At 34.2% G+C, this 22,513-nt stretch overlaps 2 protein-coding genes across 2 annotated transcripts; both read right to left on the bottom strand.

The window, feature by feature from the left end:
• Positions 1-307: 307 nt before the first annotated feature.
• LOC108982179 lies at positions 308-6,298 on the bottom strand. The gene is made up of 9 exons (XM_018953480.2): positions 5,873-6,298; positions 5,545-5,729; positions 4,014-4,195; positions 3,614-3,898; positions 3,478-3,536; positions 3,337-3,373; positions 3,156-3,227; positions 1,267-1,585; positions 308-888 (listed from the first exon to the last, which is right to left on the bottom strand). The coding sequence occupies exons 1-9, from the start codon at positions 5,982-5,984 to the stop codon at positions 517-519; spliced, it is 1,623 nt and encodes a 540-aa protein (XP_018809025.2). The 5' UTR covers positions 5,985-6,298; the 3' UTR covers positions 308-516.
• Positions 6,299-16,550: 10,252 nt separating this feature from the next.
• LOC108982188 lies at positions 16,551-18,318 on the bottom strand. Its single transcript, XM_018953492.2, has 4 exons — positions 18,219-18,318; positions 17,849-18,094; positions 17,585-17,725; positions 16,551-17,117 (listed from the first exon to the last, which is right to left on the bottom strand). Exons 1-4 carry the CDS (start codon positions 18,219-18,221, stop codon positions 16,737-16,739), a joined length of 771 nt encoding a protein of 256 aa, XP_018809037.2. The 5' UTR covers positions 18,222-18,318; the 3' UTR covers positions 16,551-16,736.
• Positions 18,319-22,513: the final 4,195 nt, after the last annotated feature.

Raw genomic sequence — 22,513 nt, 5'->3', positions numbered from 1 at the left:
ATCGGTAGTTGGGACACTAGAAAATGTAATATCTGCTAGTACAATCAAATAAATACCATCGAGTGCAATGACCTCTGCTTCAAGTTTATTACAAGAGTTGCAACAAAGATGTCAAATATTAAGAGAAATGATAGTAGTACGCAAACACTTTAAAAAAAATTGAATAAATACGAGACCCATATTTAAAAAAAATTAATTTTTTAATAATAGATCTCACTTTTTTCAAAATAACTACATCATACTTGCGTACTCTACAACTATATGTAACTTGAAAGAGTCATTTTCTTGTGTTTGAAGAGTCAAAAGCTGGCCCAAAGAGACCATTTCTCCTGGAAGCGGCTATTAAACATCAATAATAAAGTGCAATTTAGGAACAAATACTACAGCGCAGAGTCGTCAAACCTAAGGATCACTAGCATAATGTACAAAACTTTTACAGAATCGCTCATTAACTTTTTCACAAATACGTACATGAAAAGAACTTTTTTTGCCTAAAAGGGATACACCAGGATATCTCTATCTGGCCTTGCCTTCTTCTTCCAAGGATCTAGGCATGTGCCGTTTAGTATATACGCGATGGCGTCGCTCTCTAGCATAAATAACCCAGAAGATCAATGAGAGCATTACAGCAGCAGATACCATCACCAACCCAACATAGATCCATTCACTATATTTTCGCAGACCAGGGCAATGATCGTTACTGATTGCTGTGAATGTTTCTCGTACAAAAGTGCAGTCTTGCAAACCAACCAAGAATGGAGCGTAACGGTACAAGCCATAGCTCACATTTACAGAAGCTGCCATCTGATTGTAGTAGGTTGGGGTCACCCGGCCAGGCGTGGTACAAATACCGGATGCTGAAACTTTACAGGTATATTTCTTCCACACCTGCTTGAAACAAAGATTGAAACTCTCATTCGTTTACAATAAGCAAACAAGTGTTATGTGTGAAAGACAAGTAGATACGCTTCTGCCACGAGAGAGCAGCAGCGGGACTTTCACAAGAAAATCATTATTTTTTATCGGTAAGGAAATCCCCACAAATTTTATCTATTAGTTTCCAAATCCTTAAATAAATGGAAATCCCAAACTGCCAAAAGTTTCCGTCGACAATTATAGTGGGATTGTAGTCTATAAGTGTATGTGCATTTAAATGGAAATCCAACTTAGGCAAAAACCAGGGCATGAAACACCGTTTCTTTAGTACAGGCATTCAATAAAAATCTATATCTTATAAAAAAAATTCAAATACTTCCGTTATCTTACCTCTGTAGCATTGTTAAACTGCACCTCACCAGCAGCACATTGCCGATCCGTAAGATCAGCATGAAATGGGTTGCAAAGAACAGGCATCAATGGACCAGATTGATTGAAATACAAGGGCCCAAATGGGTAATTAATATTAGAGATATTGTTGATCATCGTGTCAACCACAACGACAAGCTGGTAGGTGACATTTTTGGATTGTAATAGAGTTTCTTGGGCAGTTGCATTGTCCACGCAAGGGAGTATATCATCTAAAGCTGTATGTGCAGTGGGGTTCTGGACCCACTCATCCATTGAGACACATGTATCTGCAGCCACACTAATGCATTTACAAAAAGAAGTTAGATCTAGAGATTAAATGTGCAACATGGAGCTGTTGCAAAAGAGTCATGAGATATGGTAAATAGTGCCGTAACCAATCCATCGGCTAATTGATTGAGCTGTGATTAGTGTTGATCTTTGGATATATTTCAGATTACTTGATGGACTAAATAGCACAAAGTTAGCTATAAGTAAGCTAGCCTTTGAACTCTGGACACTCAAGAAATCAACAAACAATTGAGAATTTGGCAACTCAATTAGCTGGAGAAAAAGGCTCAAAAAAATAAAAACAGCCGAACTAATTTTATGATAAAAGAAAGGTTAAACTTAAAATCACAACTTTCCAATTCTCATACAACTAGGTCTTGCTTTTCAAAAAAGGTTCTTTTGGCATGAATTTTTAATGCTTTTCTAAAATATATCTTGATGTTTTTGCTTCCTAAACTTCACTAGCTTAATATTTCGACAAAATTGTAAGGATAGTTACAGTCAAAACGGCTGGTTATAGGGAAGGGGTGGAGATGAGAAAAAAGCAGTCATTCTCGGGTCTATCAATTACATTGTAACACAATCGAAGGTATTTTACAGAATCCTATGCACATTAACATATACTAAAGTTTGGACATCCAACATTACAATCAACAAAATACCATAATCGTATGAGCTATTCTTATAGAATTCAAAAGGGAAGGATCATTAGGATGTCAGAGTGTCTATGTGATACCCCATATGATAAGGATAAGGGTAGGTGATGAATGAGATCCCACATTACTTGAGAAGGAAAAATTCTTGCTCTTTATAAGATTCCAATGGGACACCAATTGTAAGGTTCCAATTGTGTCATATGGGGTATCACGGTCTGAGGACCAACAAATGAGTCAAAATGGAAGTTTCAGGACTGCCTTATAGGCATTGACAAGTATAACTAAAAATTGAGCCACAATTACATGTTCGGAGCCCCATCTAAAAAATTTAACAACCATTGACTTCTATGAACCAACTGCAACACCAGTTGCCATTCAGAGTGGCTACTTATAACTCACAGCATTTGAGTTTAAATAAACAGAAAAAATGATAAATGACCAGAAATGCACTGGGTAAGGACTCTGAAAATCTCAGTGCTTGAAGGTGAACTGACTATTTGTGCATATTATTTGAAAAAAATAAAACGCTATTAAGGCCAGTAATGTGTTCGTATGCATGAGAAGACATGTCAGTCACAGGAAAGAAAACTGAGCCAAAAAAGAAATGTGGAACATTTTGCTTGTTTATGTCTCAATCTATTGTCAAGGCAATTCCATATTTGTTGCTAAATTATAGACAGCTCAATGAAAAAAAAAATGTACACGATTGCCCTTTTCTTGCAGAATGGAAACTGAAATGTCTGGTCCCATTCGTTTGTGAAAAGAAGTATTAAAAAAAGAGAAAGAATAAGGAAATGTCCCATTGTTGGTTCATAAAAGCCAAACATCAGCTGAACATATTAAAAACCAATACATTGATGAGGCAGCATAGATAAGAAAAAGAAAATAATGGACAGAAAACAACCGTAGCCAAGCAGAACTTACTTATGGAGCAGGAGAAAAACGCCACACAAAATGAATGTGCCAGTAACAAGAATCCACCCAATTATCACCAAGCTGTAGGCATCACATGGAAGTGTTCATTGACAAGAATAAGATGACTTGAACAGAACTACTTCCAAAATTATAAATTAACATGAAAAATTTTAATGTTGATATCACTTACAGGTATACCAGAGGTCGCATCCCAAAAATGGAAAATACTGCAATGAGTAGGCACAAATACAGTAGTAAGAAAAAGCCACAATTATTATAAGTCAAATATTGAAAATAGTCTGCCTACAGTCCAATAGAACAAAAGACTTACTAAATCCGATAAATACCAAAAAGAGCATAACAGCCGCAATAATAATAAGATCCCGTCTTCTGCAGAGCAAAGGAACAGATAAATGTTAACCAAAATCATTTCAAGTACCAGAAAAAGTTGATGAGATTATACTTACACACTATCCAGGAGATCTTGTATATCCTTTGAATTATCTGAAGTCTTCCGAGAAAGAGTGGAAGCAGAAGAGTTGATCTTTGTCCTAATATCGTCGATGTTCTTCTTGGCATCTGATGGCAGAAATATTGAATCCACCGTAATTCCCTTGGCTGCATCAAGATAACCTGACACATTCTTGAGGTTTTCGGAAACGGTATCAGCTTGATTCACAATATATTCAAGTGTGTAGGTTGTACTGCTGTGAAACTTCCCCTGACCAGTGTACAGAACTATGCATCCAGCTCTGTAATTGGACAAGAAAACATTGTGGGAGTTGGAAAAGATTAGTTTCAACAATTATATAATGGAGCATAAGAGTTTAATGAGTGTGCTTTATAGAGGGAATACAAGAGATATACATTGCTGAAAGGGTGAAGAGGATGAGAAAAATAAGGGATAGAGCATAGGCGATTCGAGAATAGCCATAAGGCTCTCTTGGACAACAGCAATGGCGGAGACAGGCGATGAACAAGGTTAGCGCAAAGAGGACAAACCAAACAACAGCAATGACAAAGAATGGCGCCGCAGTTAAACCCACAGACTGCATTATCAGAGTTAAAAAAACAAAGTTAATTGAACAAACTAATGACTAGAAGATCAACACAGGATTTGAGATAAGAATCCACAATAGTATAAGCAAATTCAAAGCAATAAGGCTAATGCAATACTTTTAACACAGTATACAATGGACAAAGGTCAGAAACAGAGTTTATCCAAAATAATAGAAATGCAAAGCACATAAGGACCCAAATGAGACATAGGCCATTATTGATTCTAAAACGACAATATCAATGATAGAAAAAAAAAAAAAAACAACAACAAAAGAATCCAATATGCACTCAAAGTGGGGAAAGGGACTAATATTTTTTTTCTGCCATGACGTATGGTGTGGGGATTCAGCTCTCAAATCTATTTATCCTAATCTCTTTAGGATAGCTAGAAACAAAGGGGCTGCAGTGGCTGAATCGTATCAGATCTCTAATAATCTTCTGCACTGGAATGTGGATTTTAATAGAGAATTACAGGATTGGGAAGTGTGTGAAGCTGCTGATTTCTTTGCAAAGTTATATGATATGAAGATCGATTAGAATAGGGAGGATAGGCTGCTGTGGATACATGATTATAATTCCAGATTTTCAGTGAGATCTTACTACAAGGTGTTAAATAGTCATGGTGACTCAGCATACCCCTGGAAATGTATCTGGAAAACAAAGGTCCCTAGTAAAGTTGCATTCTTTTGTTGGCTAGCATCACTTGAGAAAATTTTAACCGCAGATAATTCGAGGAAAAGAGGATTATTTGTAATGGATTAGTGATTTATGTGTAAAAAAGATGGTGAATCTGCTAATCATCTTTTTCTCCATTGTGATTTTGTGCCAGCCTTGTGGAATGAGATATTTGCAAGGGTTGGCATTGTTTGGGTTATGCCATTGCGAGTGGTGGATTTTAGTTGGCATGGTACAGTGGGTTGTAACTTGTGGAGGCAGTGCAGATTTTTGGAGGATGATCCCCTGTTTGTTTTGGTGTTTATGGTTAGAGAGAAATGGAAGGTGTTTCGATGATCGCGAACGTACTATGGGAGAATTTAGGGAGTTTTTCTTTAGCTCTTAAGTTTTTGGGTGAAGAACCTTGCAAGGAATGGGAATACTTGTAATGTTTTGTTTTAATTTTGTTTTTCTTTAACTTGTATTGAGGTATAATCACTTATATATTTCCTGTGTACATGGCTATGCCTATTTACTTGAAATTAAATTTCTTATTACCTATAAAAAAAAAAAAAAACTTGTTCCCGAAAAGAAAAAATCGGATAAAATTATGGAATACTAATTCAAGGAAATAAAAAAACCCAGATAAGAAAATATATATAAGATTAAAAAAAAAAAAACTCACAGCCCAATAGTGTTCATTACTGATATTCCAGCCACCAGTGTAACGCTTAAAGTGATCAAGAGGATCCTTCCTGTGCGTCCTCGTCTTGGCCAATATCAGAGACGAGTTCCCTGCACCCTCTTCCGCAACAGACCTCCTTGTGCTCCATTGCACCGCCCCGGCATATTCTTTTTCAATAAAAACCTCTATAACATCCAAAACCACACACATATGAAAAAAAAAAAAAGTCACCTTTATGAAACAGATTGTTAAAAAAAAAAAAAAACAGAGTTTCAGAAAACTGAAAATGGAGATAATAGCGAAGCGAAGCAAACTCATTAGTCATTACCTCGACTACGAAGCGTATGGTGGACCCAAGAGCTTCCAAAGGCAGAAGAGATGTAGAGGAAGACGAACAAAGAAAAAAGGAAAAACGATGGGCCTGATCTGAAGCATAACATTGTGGGTACGCTTTCCTTTGTTTCCACTAACTGACGCTGGAAACTCTGGTTTTTCAGATAAGAGAGATGGAGAGAGAGAGAGAGAGAGAGAGAGAGGGGGTCTGTATGGGTGTGATATTATTTCCTTAAAGAGCTGAGATATATGCGGCACAATGTACGGGAAATGGAGCCGACCATTACCATAGAAATGATTCGTGAAGAAAGGGTACCGACGTGGTGAAGGTTTGTCCACATTGTTGTGTAAAAAACCTTGATCTGGTGCTTCTGTGAAGGAGAAGATTTCCTATCGAATAATCTTTTGTTTTTATACAACAATATATTCTCTTCCAACAAACATTAATTAATTTAAAAAAAAAAATGAGTTTATATAAAACAAAAATTCAATTGCTTTAACATCAGGGATTCAGGATAGATTTGGGATGTAAGATAAAATATAAAAATTTTATTTTTTTATTTTTTTTTATTATTATATATTTTTTTAAATTTTTATATAAAATATAATAAATAATTTAATTTTTTCAAATTTTAATATATTTTTTTTAATTTTAAAATAATAATAATATTTTTAATTTTAAAATAAAATATAAAATTCTCATCTAACCTCCAAATCTCCAAATCTGTCCTAAGCAGTCTACTGGTCATTTTACGTTTTCATGAAAAGAAATGCCAAGAAAATGAAGTTCTAATTAAACCTAAAAATAACGGATAAAATCATAATAACGTTTGGAAACAAAACAAGTAGTCTTTTCATTTTCTCTCTTCAATCATGGGACTGTCAAAGTTCACGAGGCATATAAAAGAGGGTCTTTAATTCCATCAATATATACCCACATTTTAAACCTTCTCTTTTAACCTAACACAAAAAATTAAATAAAATATTATTATTTTTATATTTTATTTTAAAATTAAAAAAAATTATAATAATAAAATAAATTGAAATAATTTATAAAAATAAATTAAACAATTTATTAGGGACTATTCTCGTATATTATTAATTATTTTATTACTATTTATTATTATTTATAAATTATTAATTATTTTTTACTATTATTCATAAAGAATTAATAAATATTATGAGATATTGTAAACGAGGCTTAAAGATAGGCGTTTGGTTGGTTGATTCAGCTGGCTAGTACTTTACAAGGATAAGAAGCATATAAAGTAGATAGAGGATGGTCCACCTAAAATTCAAAGCTCATAATGTTTGATTTATGATTGAAAATTAGACTAAAACGGGTTGGGAAATTCATGATCTTCTTTCTGATCACTACAATAAACATATAAAAAAAAAAAAAAAAAGGCATGAAGTTGAGTTGGTGCGTGTCACATCCAAACAAGGAAACGATAATAATGAATTAATTAATATGTAATATCTTGCTGCTTAAGTTTTATTACTTTTAGCCTGATTTAGAACGTGCAAGATGGATGCTTTTGCTTCTTATCGATATGTAATAATTTAATTGTTGAGAATTAGGAGAAGCACATAAAATTTAAAAATAAAAAAATAAAAAGATAAAGGGAGGATGGACCAGCAAAAACGTGGATAGCTAGCTGGCTGTCCGTCCTGCATGAAAAATGAATTTTGTTTGTTTGAGGTGCCTGAGTTGTCAATCATTCTGAGACTGTCATGCAGTCGGCCAGCCTGCGTTCCCGTTTCCAATATTAATAATCACCTTATTTTTAAATATAATTTAAATATTAAATTTTTAATATAATTATTATGATTTTTTCAAATTAATTATTATAATCTCAAAAATATTTTGAATTCCAAATTCAAAATCTAAATAATATTTTGATTGATTTTTTTAATTTAGTGATTAAGTAAGTATTTTTTAATGATATTATAAATTTTATTTAAATATTTATGATTATTAAAAAAATATATATATAAAAAAAAAACTAAAATATACTATTCGGTAATCCTATTCAAGACATATTTTCGGTGACTCTATCACTATTCTTACAAATTTTTTAAATTTTTAAATAGAAAAATAAGAAATAATTACAATTTTTTTTCAAATTCTTAAATAAAAATATTTTAACTTTATAATATTTTTTATTTTAATTTTTTTTTCTTATTTTTTAAAATTTTTAAAATATTTAACTCAAACTATCTCGTTACTATTCATACACTATCTTACTAATATTTCATACTTGTGTTTGTGTTTGAGTTTTATTGGATTTCTTGTACTGTGATTTTGTTGATGCCCGGTGGTGACAGCCTTGTAAAATCATGCTAGCTACGTACATGTTCATAGTCAAAGATTAAAACAAGAAATAATAGTAATAACAAAACAAAACAAAAAACATTATGGGTTTTGAGATTTAACAAAAAATAAGAACAGATCATTACGTACGTTCTGGACATACACGTCGATCAATGAGATCATAAACCTGTTTATGTTACGTCTACATGGATTTGGAGTGATCCACAAAAAAACCTTGTCATGTCTGGCATTTGGCTGTTTACCTTTTTCTTTTCTTGTACGCTCATGTTCTCATGAATAAGCAAAGTCTTTGCTTTAAAATATTATCATAAAAATCTTAGAAGATCATGATCTTGGAATCTAATCACAGCAATGTTTCAGCCAATCCAATCCAGCCAAATTTCATTAATTTTTAAAAAAAAAAAAAAAATTTGAACTGGGATAGTTCCACCTGTTTCAGATATAATTATATTGTAACAATAGACACGTATTGGGAATTGGTGATTAAGTTCATTGACCAGCTTGGATCATCATATTTCCTTTTGCAGCACATGGCATGCATAGCCTTGATCAAGAATTATTAAAACTTTTTTAATTTATTCATACTGATAATAATGATGATAATAGAGGAGCTTTAAAAGGGTTTTGAAACAAGTGGGTGGGCCACTCATGAGGAGCCATTTGGCACTGTTCTACTGCACAATTTAGTCGGCAGCTTATCTACTTCAAAATCAACAGCATTTGACACCTTGCATGGCCTTTTGTCAACACTGCTTTTGACATATCTGTTTCTGTCTGTTCTATATTTATCAAAGTAGAAAAGAAACAAAAATCTACTCTCACCGACAGTTCGGTCCCATTTGCAGGAAACTTTGATTACTTAACTTTTTTCAATTTATTTTAATTCATCATTATAATTTTTTTAAATTTTAATATCAATTATAATAAATAATTTAATTTTTTTAAATCTTAAAATAATAATAATATTAAAAAATAATATTCTAACAATATTTTATTATTTCAACTTAACTTAACTTAATATCTAAATACAATCTAAGAATATCAATCTATGAGTCATGGTGATCTTTTTTTTCATCTCTCTTATTAAATAATTAAATAATCTATAATTTAATATTATATTATAAAAAAAATAGATAATAAATAAATTTTTTCATCTGTGTAAAAGAGTCAATTTCCTAGAAAGTGCACGATTATACCAACTCATAAAAAAAAAAAGGAAAAAGGAGAAGCGTTTGCTTTAAGGCTTGGGTTCTGACACAATATGCTGATCATGATGGTGTCTTAGATTTTTTAGGATTAGCACTTGTATGAATGCTTAGTTTAAGATTATGTTTGTGTTTTTTTTTTTTTTTTTATATATATATATATTTAAAAATAAGATGATATCTTAATTTTATTGACAGTTCTAATTTATAACAAAAGAAAATTATAATTACAATCAAATACATAAGAGTTACATATATACAAGAAAACCGAACCCATCCATAAAAAAAGATAAAACAAACCGACCACAAAACAAAACAGTAAAAAATATTCATAAAAAATTATATGCCCAAGAAAAATAAAAAGAAACGAAAGGCACCTGCAAAGAAAATAACCAACAAATATCAACTCAAATGAAACAAATAGAATTAACCAATAGAAACTTACTTGAATTGCAAGTAGGAAAACCCATTCTATCTATACGAAGAAGATCTTAAATGTGATTGATAAAATTCTCATTGTTTATGGTCCAATCCATATTCGAGCTCTTAGCTCTCTGCTTGGCTAGAAAATCGTCACAGTATTATCCTCGTAGAAAACATGGTTCAACGATACTCCACACCGCCTTTAATTTAAGTTGTATATCAATTATTTACTTAAAAACAGAGCTTATTTATATATGATTTTTTTTTTTTGGGTTTAGGATTATGATGAAATTCAAATTAATCTTAGTTAATGAACAATTGCAGCAGTACAGATGATGATTCCAAAACAGTAATCATGAAGATGAAGTACTTTAGTTGTCATTAATCTGCAAGTAATTCAAAATTCTGGTTAGTGAAAAACAAAGGAGTTTTGAGGAAAACAAGGGTAAATTTGGCTATTGCCCATATCTAATGAGTCAACTGACTAATCGATTACACAAGAAATTGGAGCAGAACTTGACTCATTTTTCAAAGCCTAATTAGTCAGTGTTAGGAAATTCAGTGCATCAAGTTGCTGTCAAATCACACTGAAACTAACTTGAAAAAGTTTTCATTTATGTAATTATGTAATCTGTGTATCTAAACTTTTTAAATGTCTCAGTTTCATATAAGAATTACAAAAGAAGAAAACAGAGTGATCAGATCCGAATCTTACCAGCAAGCTTGCAAGTTTGCAACTGCAAATCAAGGACTCTGGAAATCCAACCAAGCCAGCCCATGACTATAGCCATGGATATAAGATAAGCCCACATTCAGATTTCAAGTAAAATAGCAGCCAACATGGCCACCTGATCCAGTTTCAACCCAAACATCTACCAATATTCATAGCCCAAATGGCAAGTAGGAAAAGTAATCATGTCTTATCAGTCCAAAACGAGTGTTTTGTCTTTTGATTCAGAGTTAAGATCGTGCTCATGGATCGCTATGATCGATTCCTCTGATTCTTGTTCAAAAGAAAAGAAAATAAAATGCTAACCAGAAAATTAATAAATAATAAAAAAAAATGATATTTACAGTTATAGAGTGTACAAGCGCCGTATAATCATTTTAAAAAAAATAAGTAAATATGAGATATATATAGAAAAAAAATTAATTTTTTAATAGTAAATTCTACTCTTTTTTAAGGCGATTGTGCGGCGTTTATACATTTTTTACAACTGCATGTAGCATTACTAATAGAAAAATGATAGTTCTTAGCTAGATGTCAACCACATTTGAGATAATACTGTATCCTTGTATGAAAATAGAGCAAGACAATATGAGAAGCTTTCTTTTACTCAGATGTATTTCTTGAGAATTTTTCTGAACATAACTCTTTTCGTAGCAAGCTCTTCGATCATTCTTCCGCATCACGATCATAAGGTTGAGGCTATAGAAATCTGAATTGCAATTAGTCATAATTATTTTCGGCTCAAGGAAATTAAAATCTTCCTATTAAAGTAAAGTAAGATATATATATATATATATATATATATATATATATATATATAAAGGTTTCAAAACAGAAATGGAAAATTGAACTTACCCCCACATGCATGATCATCTATTATTTTGCAACATATCAAAGCTATCAGTACTTGTTGAGGATAAAGAACATTCACTGAAGCAAACCACTACACAAGAGTGGAATAGCAGCAATACAACAACAGAATATTTGCATGACAGATGAATGACAACAAGAGAGCAATGTAGCAGGACCACAAACTTAGATGATTCTAAAAACACAATACAGAGCAATGAAGAATATTCGTGTAAAGGTACAGATGTCATAAAATCATAGAATAGGTTGTTGTAAATTTTGTCTATATATACTGATTGTAAATGCACTGAGAACATTATGGAAAAACAGAGGAATACAACATACAGGTTTATTTCTGGTCTTTTGTCAAACACATTGTGGGCATGAATTTCTATAACTCAATATGGTAATCAGAGCCTCATAAGACTCACGTTTATAATTTTTTTTTCTCTTCTTCTTTTCATTCAATCCCTCAACTTCTTCATGGCTAATTTCGACTCTTCTGATATTTCTTCCGCTACCATGAATTCCACCACCATTAATCCCAACATCCCTAACTTAGCAAATCATTTTATAAATATAAATTCATCCATTGATAATTACCTCTTGTGGAAGGCTCAAATGGTGCATTTCCTCAAAGGTCATCAACTCTTTCATCATGTGGATGGCTCGTGTGAAATGTCTCCCTATGTTGTTGATAGACTCGAAAATTTCGATTATGTCAAATGAGTTTTGACTGACCAGCTTATTCTTTCTGCATTAAACTCCTCCATGTCCAAGCAAGTTCTAGCACAGGTGCTGGACTGCTCTACCTCACGTGAAGTCTGGTCACTTCTTCATAGTTTGTTTGCAGCACATTTCAGTGCACACATAATGCAAACACAGTATCAACTTGCAACTTTGTAAAAGGTCCCAAGTCCATTACGGCTTACTTTCACAAAGCCAAAACTTTAGCAGCCTCCATGGGAGCTATTGGCCAACCCCTCTCGGATTCTAAGTTCTCAGTGTTTTTACTTGTTGGACTAACCACCTAAGCTGATCCTCTTACTCCTCATCAAATATGTAGTTTCCTTCTTAACCATGAGTCTCGTTTAGCTCACCAAACAACTACACTTCTTAGTGCTAATCCTCTCACAGCTCATGTCACCACTACTAAATCCTCAGCCCCATCTTCACCATCATATTCACCTTCACATCGTGGCAGAGGGGGTCATTTGGAGGAGACGAGGCCATGGTTGTGGTTTACCATCCTTCTCTTAGAGACGTGGTCCCTTGTGTCAAGTCTACCACAAACCTGGGCACTCAGCTTTCAGTCCACCAGTTTTGTGAAGATAACAGTGTCTATTTTGAATTTCATTCCACTTTTTTCTTTGTGAAGGATTCTCACACCAAGGTGGTTTTATTCCGAGGCCTCGTTAAAGACGACTTGTATGTCTTTCTACAGATTTCATGCCTTCTTCCGTTCCTCTTCAAGCAAATATTGGTGAGTGCACATCCACTTATCACTGGCATACTCGACTAGGCCATCATTCCTCTCGCATCACCAACCTCACACTTCGGTGTTTTCAACTTCCTGTCAATTCCAACAAAAATATGCAGTCATGTACGACATGCTTTCAGTCTAAGTCACACTCTCTCCCTCACCCTTTGTCTTCTTCAAAGTCTAAGCAACCTTTTGATTTAGTGTTTCTAGATGTACGGGGTCCGGCCCCAATGTTATCCTTAAATAGTTGTAAGTTTTATTTTGCTATAATAGATGACGATACCAAATATATGTGGTTGTTTCCCATTCAGTCCAAATCGGATGTGTCGGCTATTTTTCTTGCTAATTTTATGCAATTTTTTTAAAAATTACTTTTCAACTAAAATCAAAGTTGTTCAATCCGATTTTGGAGGTGAATTTAGACCTCTTCAAAAAATTCTTCATAATCATGGAATTATACATCGCCTCACTTGTCCCTATTCTCATACTCAGAATGGGATAGTTGAGCGACGTCATAGGCACATAGTTGAAACGAGGCTTTCACTTTTTTCCCATGCTTTAATGTCATTTAAATAATGGTCAGAGACTTTCCAAACCTTAGATTATTTAATTAATCGAATGCCCACTTCGGTTTTACAAAACAAATCACCGTTTCAAGCCTTATTTCATAAAATTCCTGATTATAAATTTCTTCGTGTTTTTGGGTCCGCATGTTAGCCCAATTTACAACCATTTAATAGACACAAAATGAATCTCCGATCCAAACTTTGTATCTTTATGGGCTATAGTCCTGATCACAAGGGCTATGTGTGTCTTGATCCTTTAATGGGTCGGACCTATATTTATAGATGTTTTATTCAATGAAAATCAATTCCCTTTTGCAAATTAAACACGTTCGGGCCAATAAATTCTACTGACTACCCATATTTTTGAACCTCTCAGTTTTGTCCTCATTTCATTCCATTCATCTAACTCGGCCCGCTACACTTAGCCCATCACTAGTTATATATTCACTAAACTCGGGAACCCCTAGTTTTGATTTAAATCTCACTAATCTTGGCCCACCTCACTCCAGCCCAACCTCTTCACCGTCTCACTTAAGTCAACCCAACCCATCCCTCATTCAATCACCTTCATCTTCTAGGGTTCCCGAGTCTTCTCCCAATTTTAATGCGGCACCCATTGCTCCAACATCTTCCGTAGCACCCATTCACTAATCTTGGCCCACCTCACGCATTTCTACACAGTGATATCGAATAAGCTGTTTATATGCAACAACCCACAGGGTTCATGCACCTTGAGTATCCTTAATATGTGAGTAAGCTGAGAAAGGTAATTTATGGTCTTAAACAGGCTCTTAGAGCCTAGTTTTCAAAACTAAGCAACAAGTTGTTTTCATTGGGTTTTCAAGAATCTAAATATAATACATCATTGTTTGTTTATAGAAACACTTCTCATGTCATTTTTGTTCTCATTTATGTGGATGACATCATTGTTATGAGTTCAAATTCTAGCTTAATTTCAGAATTCATTTCGGCTCTTCGTGCTACTTTTCCTGTCAAACACTTAGGTCAATTACATTATTTCCTAAGTATTGAAATCTGTCGAAATAATGAAGGTCTGTTTCTTTGTCAATCTAAATATATCTTGGATCTGTTACAAAGAACAAACATGCAAAATGCGAAATCCGTTTCAACTCCAATGTCTATCACCACTAAACTTTCGGCCTTTGACAGTTCCTCATTTGAAGATCCTCTTACTTACAGGAGTGTAGTAGGTAGTCTTCAATATTTATCTTTTATTCGTCCTGACATATCCTTCACTATCAACAAATTCTGTCAATACATGCACAATCCAAAAAATTTACACTGGCAAGCAGTCAAAGAATCCTTAGGTATCTTAGACTTACCTCTCACTTTGGTTTGTTTTTCTCCAAATCTTCTTCATGTAATATCTCGATTTTCTCTGATGTTGATTGGGCTAGATGCCTGGATATCTAGATAGAAAATTCACTGGAGGATTTTGTGTATTTTTTGGTTCTCATTTGGTTTCTTGGGGCTCCAAAAAGCAGCCCACTATTGCATGTTCTTCAACTAAGACTGAATATAAAGCCATTGCTAATACCACTTGTGAAGTATTATGGATTCAATCTCTTTTATGAGAATTATGATTTTTTTTTTTAAAGATCCACCAAAGTTGTGGTGTGACAATTTGGGGGTGACTTATTTAACTGTAAATTCAATTCTACATGCACGAATATAACATGTAGAATTAGATTATCACTTTGTAAGGGATAGAGTTGCAACCAAGACTCTTATTGTTTCATTTTTGTTTCGCAAAGATCAGCTAGCAGACATTTTGACCAAACCTTTGTCTACTGCACGTTTTAATTTCATGCGTTCAAGCCTCACTCTCAACCCAGTGCCGCTTGAATCGTGGGGGGCTATTGAGGATAAAAAACACTCACTGAAGCACTCCACTACACAAGCGGAATAACAACAATACAATAACAAAATATTCGCATGACAGAGGAATGATAACAAGAGAGCAATACAACAGGACCACAAAGTCAGATGATTCTGGAAGCACAATACAAAGCAATGAAGAATATTCGTGTAAAGGGAAGATGTCATAAAAAATCTAGAATATGTTGTTGTAAATTTTGTCTATATATACTGATTGTAAATGAACTGAGAACATTATGGAAAAACAGAGGAATACAACACAAAGGTTTATTTCTAGTCTTTTGTCAAACACATTGTGGGCATGAATTTCCATAACTCAATAGTACCCTCAATTTGAAACATAATTACATTAATTTGCAAAACTCTCGATTGTTATCATGAATTGACTGTTGATTGCTGAAAATTAGATGACATTAGATGCTCTTAATGGAGAGGATCACAAATTAAGTAAGAGTCATTGTTTGGGGATAAAGTATAATTCCCATGCAGTATGAAAAAAGAAGGAATTAAGAAAGCTTCCGAGGCCTGGCAATTATATTCATAAATGATATATATCACAGCTAGGTGCCTTAGTTAATTTTCATCCTATTTTCAAGTCCCTAGCTAAAGTGTGGAGGTTTGACCGGTCAAACCAGTTTTCAAACTCTCTAGCTAGGTTATATACATGATCTCTTCCACCACCCCTTTCTCTCCCTTCAAGAAGATTAATTAATGGTGCTATATATGGCAGTCAAAGTCAAAGGAAGCATCATGAGAAGGCCGTGACAAAGATTACTGCAGGGTTTAGCATTTACAATATTAGTTAATATATCTCAGTTTCAGTAGTACTGTGCTCAATATGATAAACACACGCAGGGAAATTCACGTGTGTCCTCTAGCTACGTACTTGTATGTTAATTTGGCTGGCGTGTAGAAAATGCCTTGCACTTGTGTGTATATATGTATATAAACTTGTGGAAATGAAGCTAGCTAGCTAGGCAGCTTATTACGAGTCATGTGGGACAGGAAGACAAGTACTCTAAATTCACGACCCCTCATGAATTAAAAATAATTAATGTTATTCGTATACATATATGATCATAAGATATATATATATATATATATATATATATATATATATATATATATATATATATATATGAAGAAACCATAGAAAAATGTAGAAACCCATAAGTACTTGGAATTGGGAATCACGTGATGCCATTAATTAAAGACAAAACCCCCCGACCAAGTGATTATATTAACTTCAACTTTCCGAGAGAGAGAGAGAGAGAGAGAGAAGAAGTTTGTAGTGCTAGCTAGGATTCAGTCAAAGCTATCAAAACCGAAAATATTAATGTAGTGATAATTAATAAGAAGTTTGTTTTGTCTAACACAAAGGAGATCTATGAGGGATGCCCTTTCTTCTACTGATGCTGGTAGCCATGTCCTCGTGATGATCAGAAACCCTATTAATGGCAGATCTTGCACACAGATATAGCCCACTTCTTTTCTTCCTGACAATTTGGGTACTAGTCATGCAATATGCCACATTGTTCTCTGACCCTGATGAGCCAGAAGAGGAGCTCATCATCTGCTCTTCACAGTCTACGATTGTAGAATGAGGTGTACTACTCTCATTAGTTATCTCCTGATCCTCTCCTGTCATGTCTTGCGGCATCATTAACAAGTGATCTGGACTTAATTGTAAAGTGTTGCATGATCTTAGGTATGGAGAGATGTCCTTATGGTGTTTTAGCAAATAATCCACCTGCATCATTCAGAATACAAAACTAATTAATTTACATCTAATACTAATTTCACTAACAAAACTTAATTTCTTGGAACTTTTATGATATTTCTAGTACATATCGAATTATACATTAATATGATCATCATGTGCATGATCCGATCTCATCAGTTTGGTCTTGTACGGATCCATATACACTAATATTATAAGAAAATTATTTATTTATGGATCAGTTATTTTCTACGAAAATGATTATTTTCTGTTAAAATGAGTCTGTTTTGATCGTAAATAGTTATTATTATCGCAAATAATACGTCACAAATACTCTTTTTCTTACTGTGATAATTCTATAACTGAGCATCTGATCATGTTTATATATCCACTGCATGCACTAACGTTTGTATATATAATCGTTGTATATATATGTCTCAGAAATCACGAAAAACTTCAAATAATCTAGGAGTCAATATCAGACATGAGATAATTACCTTACACCCTAGAGAGCAATGGATGAAGGGTTCTTGGAGGCTTCTGTCGCAAGAAGTGCAATAGTTTCCGGATCCCTTAAATTGCCTGTTTTGAGGTCTCTTCTTGATAAACACCACTTTGGCACTATTGATCGTATAAGCCTGTTGAAGAATATTCAGCAAAATTATCAAAACATATTGGAGATTATAATAATTATAAAAGAACATGAGAAGTACTTAATTATAACCTTGTTTATTAATTTGTGTACGTACGTACGTACTAACCTGAACATTAGAGCAGTCTATGAGCTTCTGAAGATCTTCGAGCCGAACAACATCATGATAAACGTACCGACGAACCTGAAGAAGCCGATGGAATCGATGTAATGGTAAACAATGGGGGCAAATACTTGTACAACAATCCAAGCAGCAAATATTTTTTTCATTCTTCTTTGCTGTTTCATGGTAGGAGCATCCAACAAAAAATTTTTGCGTGTAGAGGGCTTCCAACCATGCAGGCTTCGGAATTCCCTATTAATAGACCATCATAAACAAATCAAAACACATAAATTTTGTGTATGTATGATGAGCCAAACAAGTATATAATTAAGATCTTTGTTAGAGAGAGAGAGAGAGAGAGAGAGAGAGAGCATACCATGATCACATAAACGAACAGTACTTCAGAGTAAAGGACGTACAGACCCCCTTTGGCTTTGAGCTTTTATCAAAGTATAGTGGTGTGAATCAGAAGAGAGGAAGAGAGAGGGACTAGGGCATGGAGATAAGAGTATTTATGGAGGTTCACAAGGGAGGAAAGGGATATATTTATTCCTTGGAGAGATACACAATATTTTATCATTTTTGTCATATGAGAGAGAGAGAGAGAGAGAGAGAGAGAGATAAATAAAGGAAGATATGAGGGGAACGTGGGCGCTGTTCCGTGTCTCCCATTGTTTATAACCATTTTCTTTTTATAATCTCCTAGGCTGGAGAGCTCTAATGCTAAACTAACGAAGCTCTCCTTGGAGGAGATGCCCTACACCATTTTTTTTTTTTATTTATTTACCACCTCCCTTTCTAATAATTTAACTCGTGAAACATTTTTTTGGAGCTAACAACTTGCATTTGGACTTTGAAATTAGGAACAATACATGGCTGTAGATATACGTTGTTAACCGGTATCACGAGCCAAGTTATATAAAATGAAAGATCCGCGTGTATTATAAAAAAATTACTTATTTACGATCGTTATTTTTAGTTAAAATAAATTTATTTTTATTATAAATAATTATTTTTATCGTAAAAAATATTATAAATATCTATTTTTCTTGTAGTAATGCTTGATTGTCACTCTGCCTTTTTTTTAATTAGTTACTTCTCATGATCTTCAGTTTCATATATTCAAAGCTGCAAAGTGTGGATGGAGTCAAGCTACTTTTACTGGCCACTTGTTCTTTTCTTTATTTATTTTTTTTATTTTTTGAAGTCCCACCTGCTAATTAATGTTAGTAATTAGTCCCCCAAGTTAATTAGTTAATAAAACACAACTTACAGAAATAAGAAGAGATAAGAAGAAGTTGCTGGGGGTCGGATACCTCTCACGTACTGAGATATGAGTGCGAGCCAGCATTTAGTTTATGTGTTGATGATATGTCAAAAAGATTAATATTTAAAAGCTTTTGTTTTGGGTCTAATTTGTACCCAACACAGCTCATGAATTAATATAGCTAGGCTAGGTTGGGTGTCCCTAGGAACCACTCCCCTACTTAATTCAGGCCTGCCCTTTGCGGGGCTCGATCATTAATTTGGTAGTACTGCAAATGCCATTGCCATGGTGCCTGCAGGTTCTGTACGTCCTTTGTCCGAGAAAACAAACCAGCTAAGTTATAATGTACGTACATTCAACAGTCTATATATTTTCTCTTCTGTTCATCCTTTTTGATTTCTCAGCAACCAAACAGACTTCAAAGATATGATATATATATATATATATTTATATGAAAGCTAACTAAAGCCTACATATATTATGGTGTGCTAAAGTGTCAAATGCCGGGCATCGGGTCAGAGTCACCAATGATCAGGCATCACCTAAACACTAACATGAAGACATGACGATAAGAAAGCCACAACAGATACATGTAATAAGAGGAAACCCGGTTTTTGGGGAATCAAACATGGCAACATATACAACCAACCACTCCACTAAGGAGATCAAGCTGTTGCCTAATTCACAATAATGTGGTCTTGTACCAAACATTTGACAGACAAAAACAACTCATTAAGCACTACTTACCAGAATTAATGACCCGATATCATTTATGGGGGTTTTAATTATTTAGTGCTAATTTTGAGGATGACCTCGCTTCTTGAGCCTCCATTCTCTAACTAAGCTCTACTCCCTAACCTTATTGGGGTCTGTAGTGTGTCCAATACATATATATATATATATTATGTTTGCATCATTGATTCCATTTATACCCTTTTACTCTCCCATCCAATTATGCACCTACGGTTCTTACGTACAGGACATCAATCTTCAAAGTATGCAAGTCACATGTTTTGGTAAAATTATAGAGTTTTACAAAAAATAACAGATAATAGAGTTACTTCTGATCTGGAAAAATGATGATCACCTGATATATGTATTTAGATGAGGAATTTGGATTTGAGTTGATATATATATATATATATATACACACACACAACTCGATCAAGTGATTGCTAGTTTTTTTTTTTCCAATAATAACAGATCGCATTCTATTAATTAACAAGCCAATTACAAATGTTAATAATTTCTTAGCGCACTTCCGTAATTGATATGGTCTAGTCCAGACAATAGATCTCTAAAGACTTAAGTCTAAGAGATAGCACAACTCTATTTACGACAGAATTAACCGTAACCAAGTAACAAAATCCCATGCCCGACTGATCGGAGTATAGATATAGCTAGTTTGTATTATATCATTTATGAACTTTGCAAGTATCATTTGTTTTCGGAGTTTAAATTTATAAGAGGAAGTAAATTTAATTATTTAGATTATAATCTAAGAGCATGCATGAATGCGTGAAGGAGCAAAGTTAGATCCCATGTGACAAGAAGAAGGAGAAAAAGAAGACGGTTCCTTCAGTGACATGAAAATAAAGGAAACAAAAGAAAGAACAAGAGGTAGCCAAACCCACGTTCCATGAAAAGCAGAATGGGATTATTCAAAGGAAGAACCTCACGTGCAAGCTGGATCGATCCTTTCAAGAAATATTATACAAAGCAAGAAACTTGTACCACAGCCCTGAAGCTGATCGAGGCTGGTCATGTACAGACTGACCAAATATATATATATATATTCCTCTTTTAAACTCGTTAAGTAGTTGAAATGGTTGTCTTTCGCTTGGCGGTCAAAGGTCAAAGATCCTGACGATCGAGCACAGACAAGGTGTTGGTTGGAGCTTAGGGGAGGGGCAAGTTTAGAAGAAGAAACAGAGGGTGTGAGGCTAGCCGCACGAGGGGGATCTATCTGCTTCTGCTGCATCAGACTGCGAGAGAGCCTCACTTTCTTTTAAAGCCAAATGAAACCCAACTTTGTCGGCTTTAGAAAGGTTGTTTTATGTCCAATAAAAGGAAAAGAAAAAAGAAAAGGGGTACTATAGCAACAACTATATCAATGAACGCCCTGAATTTTGAGGGCTATATATGTCACGTGGACGGCCTTTCCCCCTGACCAAAGGCCGGGGATAAGATCAAGGTCCAACATCTCCTTTGCATGACCTCATGTCTTGACTATATTATGCAAGAATCAGTTGTAACTTCATGGTCTGCCTATGATTTACACAAAAAATGAATCCCAATTTTCCAATCCGCCCTCTGGTTTTTCCTTTGTTAATGTATGAGAAAGAGCATTGTACTGGTTTTATCGACTCTGACTCAAAACTACACAAAAGTTCTGCGCTGCAGATCTTCATTTTACTACCGCAAGCAAACTGGCAAGAAAAGATATCCACCTCTACTTAGAAAGGAAGCACTCCTATCTCTTAAAGACACTCTTCTTACTATTGTTTCACCATTTCTCCATATTTGCATATTAAAAAAAAAAAACACTCTGACACACTATACTCGATACATTCACATTAGAATGGCCGGTATATGGTCAGCACAGGCTGATAACCAGGCCATTATCATATTACAAACTCAGACACTAAATTACTGTACTTTTTACAAGTTGTGGTCACTTTACCTCTGTTGTGCTACGTGTGGCAGTTATGAACAGTATGTAAAAAGAGAAAGAAAGAAAAAAATACATAGATTTAATTTGGTTCGGCAGTATGCCTACATCTACAAGAGCAAGGGCTGAATTTTCACTAACTGTCAAAAGTAGGGTTACATCATATGTATTTATACTAACCCTAGCCATATAGAGGTATTAGAAAATTCTGCTCCGTTCTGCTTGGTACGCTATGCTCCCCTCACTCCATTCCGCTTCACTCCCAGCATCAGCCTGCTTTCTCCGTATACTCGTTCCACTCGATATGAGCCACATAATACAACGTCTTTACCATGTCATTACCTTTTCAGGCCTGCTTATTTGAAAAGTATCATTCAGAGGAAATACATAATAGAAGAAATCAACAGAGGAACAAGATGAAAGGAAATTTCCATACATCAAAGTTAGTTTGAGGCTTTAAAAGTTTGCTCAGAGTATTTGTAAGACCACATGATGTGCACTAAGTCCTTGATCTCTTCCTCCTGTCAAGTAGTTATAGTTCTGCAGAATCCTCTGCAACTCATATTTATTTATGGTTTTTTAAAAAAGATGCTGTAAGAGCCAATCTTGATGGCATATAAGAGGAATGAATAAAGAAAAAAGAAAGGAAAAACCCATCAAAAGATTCTAAAATCCTATGACAACATGAACAGTTTTGTGATAGATCCAACCATAGACAGACTCTACTTAAGAC

The sequence above is a fragment of the Juglans regia genome, chromosome 6 (assembly GCF_001411555.2).
Source record: "Juglans regia cultivar Chandler chromosome 6, Walnut 2.0, whole genome shotgun sequence".
NCBI classification, from domain to species: domain Eukaryota; kingdom Viridiplantae; phylum Streptophyta; class Magnoliopsida; order Fagales; family Juglandaceae; genus Juglans; species Juglans regia.
The sequence above is the reverse complement of the archived record's forward strand: the minus strand, read 5'-3'. Positions and strand labels throughout refer to the sequence as shown.

Coding starts and splice junctions, on each gene's coding strand:
- LOC108982188 (XM_018953492.2), bottom strand. Junction 17,726..17,848: donor TAGACTGCTCTAATGTTCAG/GTTAGTACGTAC, acceptor ATTCTTCAACAG/GCTTATACGATCAATAGTGC. Junction 17,118..17,584: donor ATTGCTCTCTAGGGTGTAAG/GTAATTATCTCA, acceptor TGAATGATGCAG/GTGGATTATTTGCTAAAACA.
- LOC108982179 (XM_018953480.2), bottom strand. CDS start 5,984: ATGTTATGCTTCAGATCAGGCCCATCGTTTTTCCTTTTTTCTTTGTTC. Junction 5,730..5,872: donor CCATACGCTTCGTAGTCGAG/GTAATGACTAAT, acceptor TGGATGTTATAG/AGGTTTTTATTGAAAAAGAA. Junction 889..1,266: donor AGTTTAACAATGCTACAGAG/GTAAGATAACGG, acceptor TGTTTCAAGCAG/GTGTGGAAGAAATATACCTG.